Consider the following 14991-nt stretch of genomic DNA (forward strand, 5'->3'; position numbering starts at 1 on the left):
AAGGCTTGCTGATTTCAAACATCAAAACACACGTTGGAAAATGCTCTTAAGTTTATGTTATTAAAATTTGTTTTCAAGCAATAAAATATTATGTGTGAACAAATAAATATCAAAGAAGACAATTAAAACTATGTTGGCTGTACACCATATATTCAAAGCTATACCATAACATAAAGAATGAGTTCAATGAATATTGCAGATCTCAGAACTACCAGTGTGCTATACTTATGTTGATACAAGTCATAAAACAGACTCTGTAAGGAATTTCTAATGGATAAAGTTCCTCAGTAGTTGGTTGCCTAGATTATTCTTAATAGCATGATCAAGCGATTGGTATTATCAAATAATACAGCACCAATAACAAGATCAGGGTCTTTTCTAAAATTTCACTCCTTTGCTTCAACAAGATTCTTTGGGAGTATATATTTGACTGAGGTCCTAGGTATTTTTAGAAAGGTTCTGATATGAAAATCATACAAGATAATCCTAAATGTGATCATTTTTTTCATCTCAAAAGATGAGATACATAGTTTCAACTTTCATGTATGCCACACTATCTTGTAATTTGCATTAAGATTTGCTTGTTGAGCATTGTCAGTACACACTAGTGGCCATTTTTATATTTTGAAGAATGAGTAGCAGATTCCCATCATATTGAGCTCACTGATTTGAGAACAACCTGATATATACCAGTGTGATATATATTAACCTGCTTTCTAGGTGTACATGGGCTTTTTTTTTTTTAATTTGGTAACATAGGACTAGTGACATAAACCTTTCAGATATAAGTATGATTCAAGGAAATGTTCCTTAAAATAGAATTGAAACAAGTTAAAAAGGAACACTACATACCTGGAAGAGTGATCCAGAATGCACAATATTAAGATGTACTGTGGTAAATGTATTAGACTTTAAAGAAAAGAAAAAAAAATCAGTTTGACACTCAGGCAAAGAGACATTTCTAAGAATAAGGGAAATAAAACCAGATTATCATCAGACTTTTCAAAAGCAGCTATTTATGTGGACAGTTAATAGAATAACCTTTTAAAAGTACTTGAAAAAACATTTTGTGAGCCAAGGATTTGATGTCTACCAAATTGATTTTCAAATATAAAGGCCACAGATATATTTCAACAACATATACAGAACCTCAGAATATTGTTGCCAGTAAATGGAAGCACTGTTTACCCATTTGCTCAGGCCAAAATCTTGGGATGATCCTTGATGTCTTTTTTTTTTTTTTTTCCCCTCGTAGCTCATATTTAATTCGATTGCAAGTCCTACTTCGTTCAAACTTTAAGAAACATGCCAAATTTGACCTGTCCACTTCCATTATTATCCTACTATTCCAAGTAACTATCATCTCTTGCTGTCATGACTGCAATAGTTCCCTTACTCGTTTCTCTACTTCCAATGCTGCTCCTGTCTAGTCTGTGCTCTACACAGCAGCCATAGAAAGCTGTTACTATGTCACCCTCATACTCAAAAACTTAGGATTCCTTATATTTTTAGTCTTGCATGCCTCTCCAATCTGTTCCCCACTCGCTGTACCCTGGCCACATTGTTAGTCCCTTATTTCACTCAGTTTTCTCAGCTGCAGGGAGCATCCATTTGCTGTTCCCTCTGTCTAGAATGCTCTTCCAAAACTGAAATATGGCTGCTCTCTCATTTCAATAAGGTGCCTTTTCAAGTATTATTTCCTCAAAGGGGACTTTCTTGGACCCCTAACTAAAATAATATCCCCACCATCACTTTCTTACCTTTACTGTGCTTTATATTTCTTTATAGGACTTCTTGAGCTTCTGATATATTACAAATGCATTTGGGTATTGCACTCTTCCCTTCTAAAATGTAAGCTCCATGATGAAATTGACTATATTTATTTTATTCACTTCAGTGATATAAATATTCCTCTAAGTATTATAGTATTCCATTATTCTATACTTTTTTAGGATGATAAATAATAATAATGAAGAATTTTATTGTTTCTCAAGGAGCCTGCAATTTGTGAAAAGTTAACAAGAAAAGTCAGATGCAAGGGATTTAAAAATGATTCAACAATATATAGCAATGTATGTTATATATTGATCACACTCTGTGAAACATAGGCAGATCAATTTGCTACATCATCTATCAATTGTTACTTCCCTTAGTCATGTCCAGCTACAGGTCCTGAAAAATCTTTAGCCTCACTCCATTGGCTCAGTCTCCTTCAGTGCCTGAACCAAGTTAAATCAGGTTGAGAGGACATTTCAGCCCTAAACCCACCAGTATGGGACTTGGACATGATGTTGCTTCTTAAAGCTTATATTTTTTCCCTCTAATATTCATGGTGTGTTCTGTCTTTTCTAATGGGTTGCTGCTCAGATTCTTGATGAAAACATCTATAACCCTAGTCTAAATCTCAACCCACTGGAACAGAGTTTAACCACTTTGCTCAACTCTTTCCAACTCTTACCAAGTGTGAATTTTAATCCCCACTGTTCTCAATTGCCAACTGGGGCATAATGCAAATCATACCATTTTTGCCAATTCCAGAAACTATTAATTGATATCAAGTAATAGTTGCTGAGATTCGGAAAAATTGCACCTTATCGTATAAACCTAATCCATCTTCTATAGAAGTTTTTAATCTTATTCATTTGCCAATATGAATAAACATGTATCTAATGCATAGATAACTAAATAGGTATATCCAAGCAATGTATTAGTGAACAGTGAAAATATGTATATCCTAATCGGGATCAGAGGTAAGCACTTTTCAGAAGCAAAGTGGGAAAGTATAGTAAATACATACTTGGTGTTAAGATTAAGGAAAATGATGGAAAACATTCCATGTACTAGCAAGTGTTTTCTTCTTTTTGGTTTTGCATTTGTTATACATGATTTAGTAATTTCAGCGTTTTTAAACTCAATGCATAGGTTTCGTAATTACATTTGGCTCAAATACGTATTAGCTTTAGGTTAATTATGGGACTAATGCAGTGTTTGAGTGTAAACCAAAAATCTTATGTTTGCAGTTGGCAGTTTAATCTTGCTCCAAAGGAATTTTTAATGTGAAATCACCACTTACCATTGTAATAGGTTTTTCTTAGGGTCAACTGCTTTCCATCAAATTTGACATTAGGAATGAAAAAAGATGCATGAATGTGTTTTAGTTACAGAAAGAAATGATGTAATTAATTTTTGTTAATATACAAAATGGAGCATCTAGTAATGAAGAACTGTATAAAAACATAAATTTGAGAGTTTAACCAATTTGTTTCTATTCCTTTGCATATGGTACTATAGGAAGTTCAAGAATGTATTGGTTATTTGAGTGGAATTTGGAAACTGTTCTAATTTTAAAAGGATTTTGGGAAGAATTCCTAATTTATAATATGTTGATGTTTCCTTCTTCTCTACTACTATGCTATAAACAAGGAGTGCCTCTTGATTAGATGCTAATAACAATGCCAGTGACGTTCAAGTTTACTTCAATAGGAGTTTAGAAACTTATACAGATCTGAAAATATACATAGGACAAAAAATATTATTTAAAGCAATGTGTTCTTCTTAGAGAAATTTCCTTACAAACATCTATCATTTTGTTGTCAATATACAGTTTAATAATATCAGAAAGATTTTCTGGCTTATACCACCATCTGACTTATGTTTTTGTGTGTTTCCTTTAGATAAGAAATGTTGAAACCAATCAATGTTTAGACAACATGGGCCGCAAGGAAAATGAAAAAGTCGGCATATTCAACTGTCATGGTATGGGAGGAAATCAGGTAAACTCTCCTTTTTTGTATCAGCTTCTTTGTTTTTATTCGGGGGGGAATGGATATTGTTGTTAAGACTATCAAGTTAGACTGTAGCTGACATGCCAATAACAGTAAAGTCTTGGTTTAGGGAATTCAAATCAAGGACTAATTAGGCTATTTTATCATCCCCAGTTTCTTAAGAATGCACTACAGAATTTAGCAAAAAGAGCAACATTTTCAATAAGCCTAGAGTTAATGAGGATAACCAAATACTTTAGATCCATCTCATTTTACCATGTATGAGCAAATGCGGACTACATTTTATTGTTATTAATTGAATAATATAAAATAATCCCTCAAGAACTACAGTGTTTTCCCAATGGTGATAATTATAAATTCCTTTGTAAATGTTTGTGTGTATCATGTTTCCCCTGAGTTTCTGAGGTTCTATAAAATCTTAAAAGGCATGGATAAGTACATCTGTTACATTCTTGCCTTGGCTATCTGGAGATGTCCTTTGGACCAGGTAAAAAGTTGTATTTATACAAGATTGATAACTGACTATAGACCTAGGAAAGCTGTGTTTTGCGTGTGGCCGTCCAATTATCAGAGACCTATCAGACTGTAACAAGGTTTCGTGTACTCTCTGTAAGTATTAGAAACTGGCTCTTCAGCATGGGCCATATGGAGTCTCCTTAGCTGTGAGTCTTTGGGTGGAGCAACCCTGCTGCCATGGCCACTTTGAGAAGTAGAATTTGGAATTCACGGAGTTTATAACAAAGCAGAGCTTGAGATAGCTAATCCTCTGTTTGCAAAAATCGAGAAGAATACCAGTGAGTTCTTTATCTAGTGTGTTAGAGTGAACTGAGGAAGCAAACATTATTCTATCTAGCCAATGTTCTGGTTATATTTGTGATGTACCTGGATGTGTCAAGAATCCATTGAGAAAAAAGTAATAGCCCTGTTAAGTTTTGGCACCATACTTCAAATAGGGCCTGTGTGATTCAAAAGAGAACATTAAAAGGTAATTTCTCCCTTTAAGAAAATTATTAAAATCCTAACTAACTAATGTTCCAACTTTTCAATTTAAGCAAGAAAACATTTAAATCAAAATTTCTAAATTGCAGCATGACAAATGACCTTATGAAAGAATATTATGAAAAACAGTAACACAGGCAGAACGATGATAGAGCATTCAAAAATTGTCCAGCTTATTATATTGATTCCCAATGAATGTGAGAGGCCTCTACTACCAAAACCCAATGGAGCCCTGATGAATTCAGCTGGAAATGGCAAAAAGCCTAACTGTCAGAGGACTGAATGTGTGGGGTTTAATTTTTTTCACATAATAAGAAATCGGAAGGTAGTCAGCTGTTGACATTCGTGCAGGTTCTCAATGATTCCATTAAGAAACCAAAAACTTTCTCTTAACATTCTTTAGTCTTTAAAGTTAGCTTTTCTCACCAGCTGAAACTCCAGACATCATGTCGACTTTCAAGGTGGGAAGAAGGCAGGTAGAAAAGAGCTGCAATCTCCATGTCTGTCTTATTATGAGGACAAACGAAAGACTTGATAGTAGCTCAGTACATGTCTATGTGTGTCTCATTGGCCAGAAATGCATTATTTGAATACCCTTAGCACAACAGTACTAAATATTTCACCTCACACTCACAGGTGACTGCTCCTCATAGTTTATTTATCATGGATATTGGAGAGATAATTAGAAGTGTCTCCCGTAATGTGTTTTAATAGCTTATGAAAAAAAATCAACTGATAATCTGAACCATGATGACTTACAAAATTCAAAAAGAGAAACACTATTTATGAAATCACTCTAATTCTAATACAGATGAAAATGAGGGAGGGAGATACCCTAGATGATTTGTCCTCAAGAATTGAATTGCCATGGTTAGTGTTAGGATAATCAGTCACGTGCCTGTCTTTGTCTAAATGACATGAAATTCATCCGTCATAAATGTTTAAAATTATGTTATTCATTTGCAAGTTTTCAAATACCCAGAAATAAGCTATTCCGCTGTACTGTCAACTTCTTATTGTCAGGGACTATATCTTACTCCTCTCTTCATCCCCGGCACTTGGCAGAGTGCTTGGGACATGGTAGGCACCTAATATAAATAATAGGTAAACAGAATAAAGAATTCACGATCAGAACAGTGCATTTATACCTTAGTACTACGCAAACATAGCCAAAAAATTCCTGCTGTTGTTGATGTCACCAACCTCAGGGAAAGAAACAATAACTAAAAAACTCATAGCTACATATACTCTAATGTCTCTACATTATCAACTTAATAACAAGGTAGAAATTAAAACCAACATTTTTCCATCTACCTGATTACTTATTCACGTCTACAAATATATGTACAAGAATCTTTACTGGAGCCCTTTGTGTTAAAACACAAACAGTGGAAACAACTAAATAGTCATCAAGAAGGGATATTTAAATAATCATGGAGTATCCATAATATAGAACACAACATAGCCACCCGACTAACTGAAAGAGGTCTATATGTATTGTCATCAAAAATTGAAAAGAGGGTAAAAAAATCCAGAGTACAGCTTACTTTGTATGATATTATTTATGAAAAATATGTCTGACCATTTTTCTTTGTGTAATATCTATAATATCTTTATTTATATAAATGCTATGTAATCTAATATATATATGTGTGTGTATATATGTATATATTTGTGTGCTATGTAATATATATATATATATATATATATATATGTATATATATATAAATGCTATATATATGTGTGTATATATATATATATATACACACACATATATGGAATGTAAATTACCTCTGGTGAGAAGACTGAGTTGGTATAGGAAATTTTACTTCTTACACCACATTTTTTGTATATATGCATTCATTTCATAATTAAACAGAAATGGAGAAAAATGGACTGTTATAATAAAAGAACATCATTTTATAGCATTGCTCTAACCTGATTAATTGGGTAACTTATGGTAAGTTACTTAATATTTTTGAGCTTTAATATTTTATTTGAAAAATGGATAAAATATTTTTCCCCAATTTTTTTTTCTCTAAAGATTAGTAAAATTTGCAAAGCAACTAACACTAGCCTGGCATACACCAGACCCTCAGTGCTCAGTCGTCTATGGCCATTAATTATTCTCTTTATGTTCTGTTTTGTTTTTTTAATTAAAGTTTATTGGGGTGACAATTGTTAGTAAAGTTACATAAATTTCAGGTATACAATTCTGTAATACATTATCTATATATCACATTGTGTGTTCACCACCCAGAGTCAGTTCCCCTTCCATCACCATATATTTGACCTTGTTTACCCTCTTCCACAACCCTCCTCCCTCCTTACCCTCTGGTAACCACTAAACTATTGTCTATGTCTGTGCATTTTGTTTCTTCATTTGTTTGTCTTGTTCTTTTGTTGTTTTTCAGCTTTATATACCATATATCAGTGAAATCATATGGTTCTCAACTTTTTCTGTCTGATTTATTTTGCTTAGCATAATAATCTCAAGATCCACCCAGGTTGTCGCAAATGGTACTATTTCATGTTTTTTTTTATGGCAGAATAGTATTCCATTGTGTACATATATCACAACTTCTTTATCCATTCATCTATTGAAGGACACTTTGGTTGTTTCCATGTCTTGGTCACCGTAAATAAAGCTGCAATGAACATTGGAGCACACATGTCTTTATGGATAAATGCTTTCAGTTTTTTGGGGTAGATACTCAAAGAGGGATTGCTGGGTCATATGGTAATTCTGTTCTTAATTTTTTGAGGAAACTCCACACTGCCTTCCATAGCGGCTACACCAATTTGCATTCCCACCAACAGTGTATGAAGGTTCCATTTCTCCACAGCCTCTGCAACACTTGTTACTATTTGTCTTGTTGATGATAGCCATTCTAACTGGGGTGAGGTGATATCTCATTGTGGTTTTTATTTGCATTTCTCTGATGATTAGTGATGTTGGGCATGTTTTCATATATCTATTGGCCATTTGTATGTCCTCTTTGGAGAAATGTCTCTTCAGATCCTCTGCCCATTTTTTAATTGGATTGTTAGTTGTTTTGTTGTTGAGTTGTATGGGTTCCTTGTATATTTTAGATATTAGCCCCTTATCAGAGGCATTTTTTGCAAAAATTTTCTCCCATTTGGTTGGTTGCCTCTTTATTTTGAGTATAACAATTAATACAATTTTTTTTTCCTTTCTTAAAATGTGTATACGGTTTTTTGCATCCTCTGCATATTATGAAAAAATTAACCCATTGCATAACACCCTATTATGATTCATACTTTTGGTAGAAATCAGTATCTCTAGGATGATTAATATTAGGAACATGTTTAAATTTTTACTTTATAAAAGAGCAGATTTTAGGATTTTATTCTCAGACCTACCTTCCCTGTGCTTAATTGATATTATTTTATGTTACAATAGAAGCAGCATCTATTTTTGTAGTTAGTTTTGAATTCTTAAAAGTATCCTTAATCCATAAAAATACTAAAGTTTCTCTCTCCTGATTGTACACAAAAGTCATAACAAATGTTAATGCTGTATTTTAGTATTTCCACTCAGTTACATTTCTTAAAAATGGTGGTACTTTATGTTTGTTGACAATTATACCTTCATAATTTCTCCTTGCACAGAAATTTTGGTAGTTGCTTTTCATTGTAGTTTTTCTTTTGTTTTGTTTTCTTTAAAGTTCTGGAGATAATCGGAAGAAACTTTTCAGCAGTTGTTGGAAATATTTTTCTTAGTATATTTTCCTTTCTTCTTCCCCAGCACCTGGTACAGGGCTTGAAGTATGGTGGGTATCTAATAAAAACTAGTCAAGTAAACAGATGAAAAAATGCATGGAAGCTTTTATAGCAGAAATACTGTAAAAAAAAAAAAAAAAAAGATGACACGTAGAGAATTATTATTAAATCCAACACTTGATCATCTTGAGGTGCTCTTTTTAAAACCTTGCTAATAAAACTCTTCTACCTCAAATAACAATGACAAAATTAGACAGTTGATTTCCTACCTGTTCTAAAATGCTTTTTCACTAGCAAGTCACATTACGATAACCATTAAACATTTTCAAAAGAATTAAAATAAAAGGAATTTGACTAAAACTTGAAGATATATTTTTAATAGTGAAAGAAATAACTTACAATTTACTGGCACAATGTGTGTTACTATAAGTTTTACGATTATGTTCGCTATACTTCTAAAAAGATGACATAGATTTCTGGAAGCATTTGCATGCCCCTTACAATGCTAATGACTCATATTTATATCTTCATCCCAAACCTCTCGCCTGAGCTCGAGAATCAGCTTGCCAATTAATTATAGAGAATCTCTACGGGCATCTCAAACTCAACTGTTTCCAAGTGTACTCATGTTTATTATAGTGCCTCTTCCTAGTTTAGCTTTTAGTCCTACTAAATTGGTAAAACCTTAAAAAGAACAATGTGTCTCTAAATATTAAAAGTCATACTGTTCCATAAGCTTTGATCTATAAAATTTACTTCTAGACATTCTTCCTAAAGAAGTGAATATGGATGCTCACCAAATTTTAGCTATAAGGGTATTGATGAATCTGGTCTATAACAGGTTCACACAATCATCTCTTTCACACAATCATCCAAAATTAAAACACAACATAGACCCTTCACTTTTGAAGTTTGATTGGTCACCAAATCCTGATATTTCTATGAAAACAATGTCCCTTGACTCCTACATTTCAGTCCTTTTTACAACTAGGATCCCTATCTTTGTCTTAGCCTATATCTTCTTTCAAAACACCTCATTATTTTCATACGTCATACGGAATTCCATTGATACATTTCACATATGCTACATTAGAATTAAAATCTGATTAAAATCTCCAACAATTCTCCACTCCTTAAAGAACAAAGTCAAAATTTCTTGGTTATGAGATACAAAGCCCCTCATAATTTTATTCCCATCTGGTCTTCCTTGATGTTCTAATAATCCCTTCTACTCTAGAAATCTATCTGATAATTTTCCATTCCCTGCATACTCTGTGTGTTTTCGTACACCTACAGGTCACTGATACTGTTCTCTCTTACTGGCACTATTGCCCACATACTGCCCCACTCACAAACTTAAGACATACCCACTGTATGATACCCAACTGAATTAGCTTCTGGCTTGCTGCCTATTGGCTACCAACTTCTTAACCTAAGCAGGACACAGTTTTAATGGATAAACTATAATTTATTTAATCAATCCCTTATTGTTTAACACACACTGTTATTTGTGAATTTTCGTTGTTATAGACCAAATTATAGATCAAAGGTTATGCAACAGTATAAGGCTTTTAATGTACTGACAAATTGTTCTTTTTAAGGTTTTACCAATTTAATAGGACTAATAGCTAAGTTAGGACAAGGCACTATGATAAACATTTCATATACGTTACCCCTTTTTATTCGCACATAGTGTTATTATCCTGATTTTACTCCGAAGTCTAATGGAAACCCATAGAGGATAGTATTTTTAAATGATTAAGATGGTAAAGCCAGTTTGACCCTATGTCTGGCTGACTCTATGCCAAATTTATATTCACTGTACTTTTACTGGTTCCCAACCACAGTGCTCCAGTTTTGTAATCACAATGGCCAACCCTAACTGGCTATTTTATTTTATTTGTTTTCATCTGTGCCAATTTAGTATGGGAGAAACATTGTACCTCATTTTAAATCATATTTCTAACATTACTAGTGCACTTAAGCATTTTTAAAACTGGCATCAATACTTTGTGAATTTCCCAGTCATGTTTTTGCTTGTGTTTCATTGGGGGTTGAGGAGATTCTTTTTATCTTATCTACTTATAAAAATACTTTATTAAGTAGATTATTATCTTCTGTCATGTTGCAGATATTTTTCTAACTTGCCATTTTATTTATAACGTGTTTTCATATACAGACTTTTAAATAGTTTTTATATTCTAATACCTGTTTGACTTTATTTTTTGTCTTTTTGATATAGAAGTACCATTCTTTTTAAATGAGATACTTTTAAATGACATTTACGTTATTTTAAAGGAGCAACTACCAAAATTGGCAAATAGTCTTATTGGGCACATATGATGTGAACTCATATATTGACACTAATTTTTAGTTAAAATTTATATAAAATATGTTTATACTTGGGTACAGATTAAATTAGTATAATATTTATTAAGTAACCATTTCACTTTGATATCAAATATCAGTATACATTTTTTTAAAAAGTCAGTCATGTTTCCCTTTGAATTGCAGTACATCTTTAAGGCAAAAGAGGGGAAAAGGCAGCTCCCATACGTATTGTACTTATTCCTTTGAAAAATAAAAAAATATAAAATGATGGAAAAATACTCACATTTTAGCAAATGCATTTATAATGTTTCTCTGTCTCCATGGAGCCACTCATTTGGAGAGAGCTAGAAAGCACATGGAAGCATTCCATGCAATTTATTGCAGTAAATGATTCAGATCCATTTTTCAAGGTAGCAAGCCTTTAGGGAAGCTTATGCTAACCATTTATTAAAACCCTGTTTTCTGCCAAGATAGAGAAGAGATCATTAGGTCTTATCTATATTTTCATACAGATGTCTCCTCTAAAACGTGATTATTTATACTTAAGAATAATCTGACCTCATGACACGTGTATTACAAATTTTTGAGAGTAAATAGATACTTGCTATAGACCCTCTTCTAGAGAAAGCTTAATTACTTTAGCAATGCATTCTAATGTTCTCACAGATTGTAATGAATACATTCATTCAACACATATGTATTCATTTTAAAGTTTGCATTTTTATAAGTACTATAATTACTTAGAAACCATTTCTGCACGAATTTTGTCCCCTTTTAGTAGTTTGCATAATGGAATTAAAACTCACCAGGGATTTCACAAAGTAAATTTGCAAGTCAAAGGAAGTGGCTTATGAGGAAAGAAGGAACATGTACCATTCATTAAATGTTTAAATGAGTTGGATACAGGCAAGCTAGAAGAGTTATTTTAACTTCTACGCAATAGGAATTATTCTAAGAGCCTTTCGATCTCATTTAAGTGTGACTGGGAGGCCTTCTCTGGTCTTTGATTGGCTCATGCTCCTATCAGGAGACTAGAATATACTGAAGATGGAATAGTAACTTGGCTCAATCATTTATCCAACAAAACCTGGTTATCCTAGCCATACCAGATATTCTAGAAGATGTTAGTTAGTCTATGATGTTAATAGAAGAAAATATCCAAAGACGAACATTTCACATGGGCCCAGTTTTTCTGGGGATCAAGAGGTATCTGTTAATCCAGAAGTCCATCGATCCAAGAGTTAGTTTCCTTAAATCTCAGTAGGCCCTGCTATTATGGGATCAGTCCTGTGTCAACAAAGCCCTTGGGAGATGGGTACAGGTCCATGCTACTTAGTTTATTCTTGTTTCTTTACCTTTTATTTTCCTAGAAAAGAAATTTCTCAAATATACCTGTAAGAAAGCTCCAAAGTTATACCAGTTCCTGGGCTTCCATCCATTGTTTCAAACTGACTAGTACACATCTATACTTGAATGAGCAAGTGTAGCCTCAGACTCATTGTATCCATAGTTATATCTTTCATCCAAAGCTTTTTTCCCCCTTCTAATCTCTTTATTCATCCATGTTTTACATTTCTCCCTTATCTTTCATTACTCCGTGCCCTCCCCAAACTACACACTTTCTATGTGTGATTTTTATCTATTTCTTCTTTCCTTTCATAAAAAAAAAATTGACTTGCCCAGTCTGGGCTTTGATTGCCTCAATAGTTTGATTGCTATGATAATTTCCAATATAGTTTCCCCATAGCTGCTGCCTGCCCCCATCTTCACTTCACTCACATTCAACGATGAAGTGAGGACTCCTTCCAACACATCACTCCAACTGGAAAAAAACAAAAAAAAAGTTTCTTAAGTTCCTGGTTTTTAGAAGATAAAATTAATACTCTTTACTAATCCAAGTTTTCCATAATCTGACCACTTGCTACCTTTGTAATTTTATCTCCTATTTATCACATATACAAATGGTCAACTCCATCAACTCTATAGGGTATAGACTAAACAGGTATATTTTAAAATTGTTATTATGATTTTTTATCTTATCTTGCCTTTTCTTATATCCACCTGGCATGACCTTTTTTAACTATGTAAATTCTAGTTTACATAGTCCATAATTCACATAGTTTACCTAGTTCCACTTTAAAACTCAATCTTCTTCATGTAGTATTGTATTTTTTCTGCTTTTCAATCTGCATTGATATTTCCTTCTTCTGAACTCTTTAATGCTTAAAAATTTTTCTCACTTGCTTTTACTTATATGCTATCTCTCAATATTTCTTACTCTTTAGCCCTCATCTTGTCATTCAGTGATGTATATTTATTCATAATAGCTTCAAAAATAAATTGTAAACTCTTCCTGAAAGCTATAATTTGTTATTTTCCTTTTTTAGCCCTACATTAATAAGTGTTTATTGTAAGAATGCATCAGTAAAAAAAAAAAAAAAAATCATGCAAAAACTTCAAAGTTATTCAAGAACCTGTTATAATAGAAATAGTTTCAACATTTTTAGGAAACCACATAAAGGAAAATCCTTCTGGAGCGTGAAATTGTTCCTATAGAAATGCCTAGTTTGGAGCTCCAGTAGGCTGAGAAATAAGCCCCAAAGACGTCCACATCCTAATCCCTGGAACCTGTGGATGTTACCTTATGTGGCAAAAAGTGACTTTGCAATGTTATTAAATTGGAATATCTTGAGATAGGGTAATTATCTTGGATTATCAGGTTGGCCTGAAATGTGACCACATGTATTTTTATAAGAGGGAAGCAGAAGATTTGACATGCAGAGAAGAAGAAAAGACAGTGTGACTATGGAAGCAGAGAGAGGAGTGATGGGGCTACAAATGCAGGCACTTGCCCTGACGCTGGAAGGGGCAGGAACAGGCTCTTCCCTAGAGTCTCCAGAGGGAAGGCTGACCTGCTCGTACCTTGATTTATACCCAGTGAAACTGATTTTGGACTTATGGCCTCCAGAACTGTAAGACAATAAGTTTTGGTTGCTTTAAGCCACCAAATCTGTGGTAATTTGTTTCAGCAGCTGCAGGAAATTAGTATAGGAGCTCACAAAGAAGCCTCCAGAAATAGTCTAGCTTAGTATTTATAAGAAATACACCCCTTTGGAAAAGAGATCTAAAATACTCAACCTTCCTCAAAGTTGGAAACATATTTCATATTTCATCTTGCTACTTCAAGAAATGAAGTGGTAGCTTTAAAAATAAATGGTTTTAAATTACACTGTTTCTACAGAATATTTTAATTGTAGAAATTTGTTTTTAGAGATTCCATTTTGAGTTTTTATAATTGTAGTAAATAAAATTGTCAATGAGCTCTAAATCTTATATTAACAAAAATTTTAAAATATAAAATAACTAAAAGTGAATTCTTAAAATATTCAATGGTAAGATAATGGCCTCTTCAATTGATAGTTAATAAATTGTACACAGGAGTTTTAAAAATCATTTTAAATTGTTTTTCCCCAAATTTTAATTCAAGAACTACACAATTGCAAATAGCATTTTCTTTGTTCAAGTAAATTACATTATTATTTACTTTGAAAGCCTATCAATTAAGCTTGGAGTTGATTAAAATTTGCAGAAACTTAAACTTATGATCCGATTCTGCCTAGTTTTGCCTGGGCAGTGTGTTTCCTGGCCTAGAAAGAAATGGCGAAAAGTTGTGTTGCAATGCTTTTCTTTCCCTGGTAGGGAGTTACTCAGAGATTGAGAGATTTTTTTTTTTTTTTTTTCTTAACAGTTCCTAAAAACTGAGCATTAATATTGGCTGTCTCTTAGATTTATCTTTTCTTCTAAGTGTTATACCGTCTAACTATGTATTTCTGCAAAATGATAGTTAACATCTATCACACACACACACACACACACACACACACACACACACATGTTAAAGTTATGGGCAAATTGTCAATGCAAGTCAACCTAGAAAGCACTTTTACTATTTTACTGCAAAGCATTTAAAATTAATTTGCTGAAATCCTACATTAATTTAAATAAGCCACAACTTTGGCTCTGAGCTTTGTAGATACAAATACAAAATTGGTTCTATGATTCATTGTGTCAATAACGTAAAAACAAACCACCTTCAAAAAAGGTTCAATTATTCCTGGTGTGGAGATCATAA

General features: G+C 33.0%; 1 protein-coding gene across 6 annotated transcripts in view; it reads left to right on the plus strand.

Moving 5' to 3' along the window:
- GALNT13 (polypeptide N-acetylgalactosaminyltransferase 13) overlaps nt 1–14991 on the plus strand; it is a 459656-nt gene that overhangs the window by 411581 nt on the left and 33084 nt on the right. For all 6 annotated transcript variants that reach the window (XM_074336508.1, XM_074336499.1, XM_074336497.1 and 3 more), the window contains exon 11: nt 3675–3773. In XM_074336508.1, coding sequence (XP_074192609.1) covers nt 3675–3773 — 99 coding nt within the window. The remainder of the gene's footprint in view (nt 1–3674; nt 3774–14991) is intronic.

The sequence above is a fragment of the Rhinolophus sinicus genome, linkage group LG01, assembly GCF_036562045.2.
Source record: "Rhinolophus sinicus isolate RSC01 linkage group LG01, ASM3656204v1, whole genome shotgun sequence".
NCBI lineage: Eukaryota > Metazoa > Chordata > Mammalia > Chiroptera > Rhinolophidae > Rhinolophus > Rhinolophus sinicus.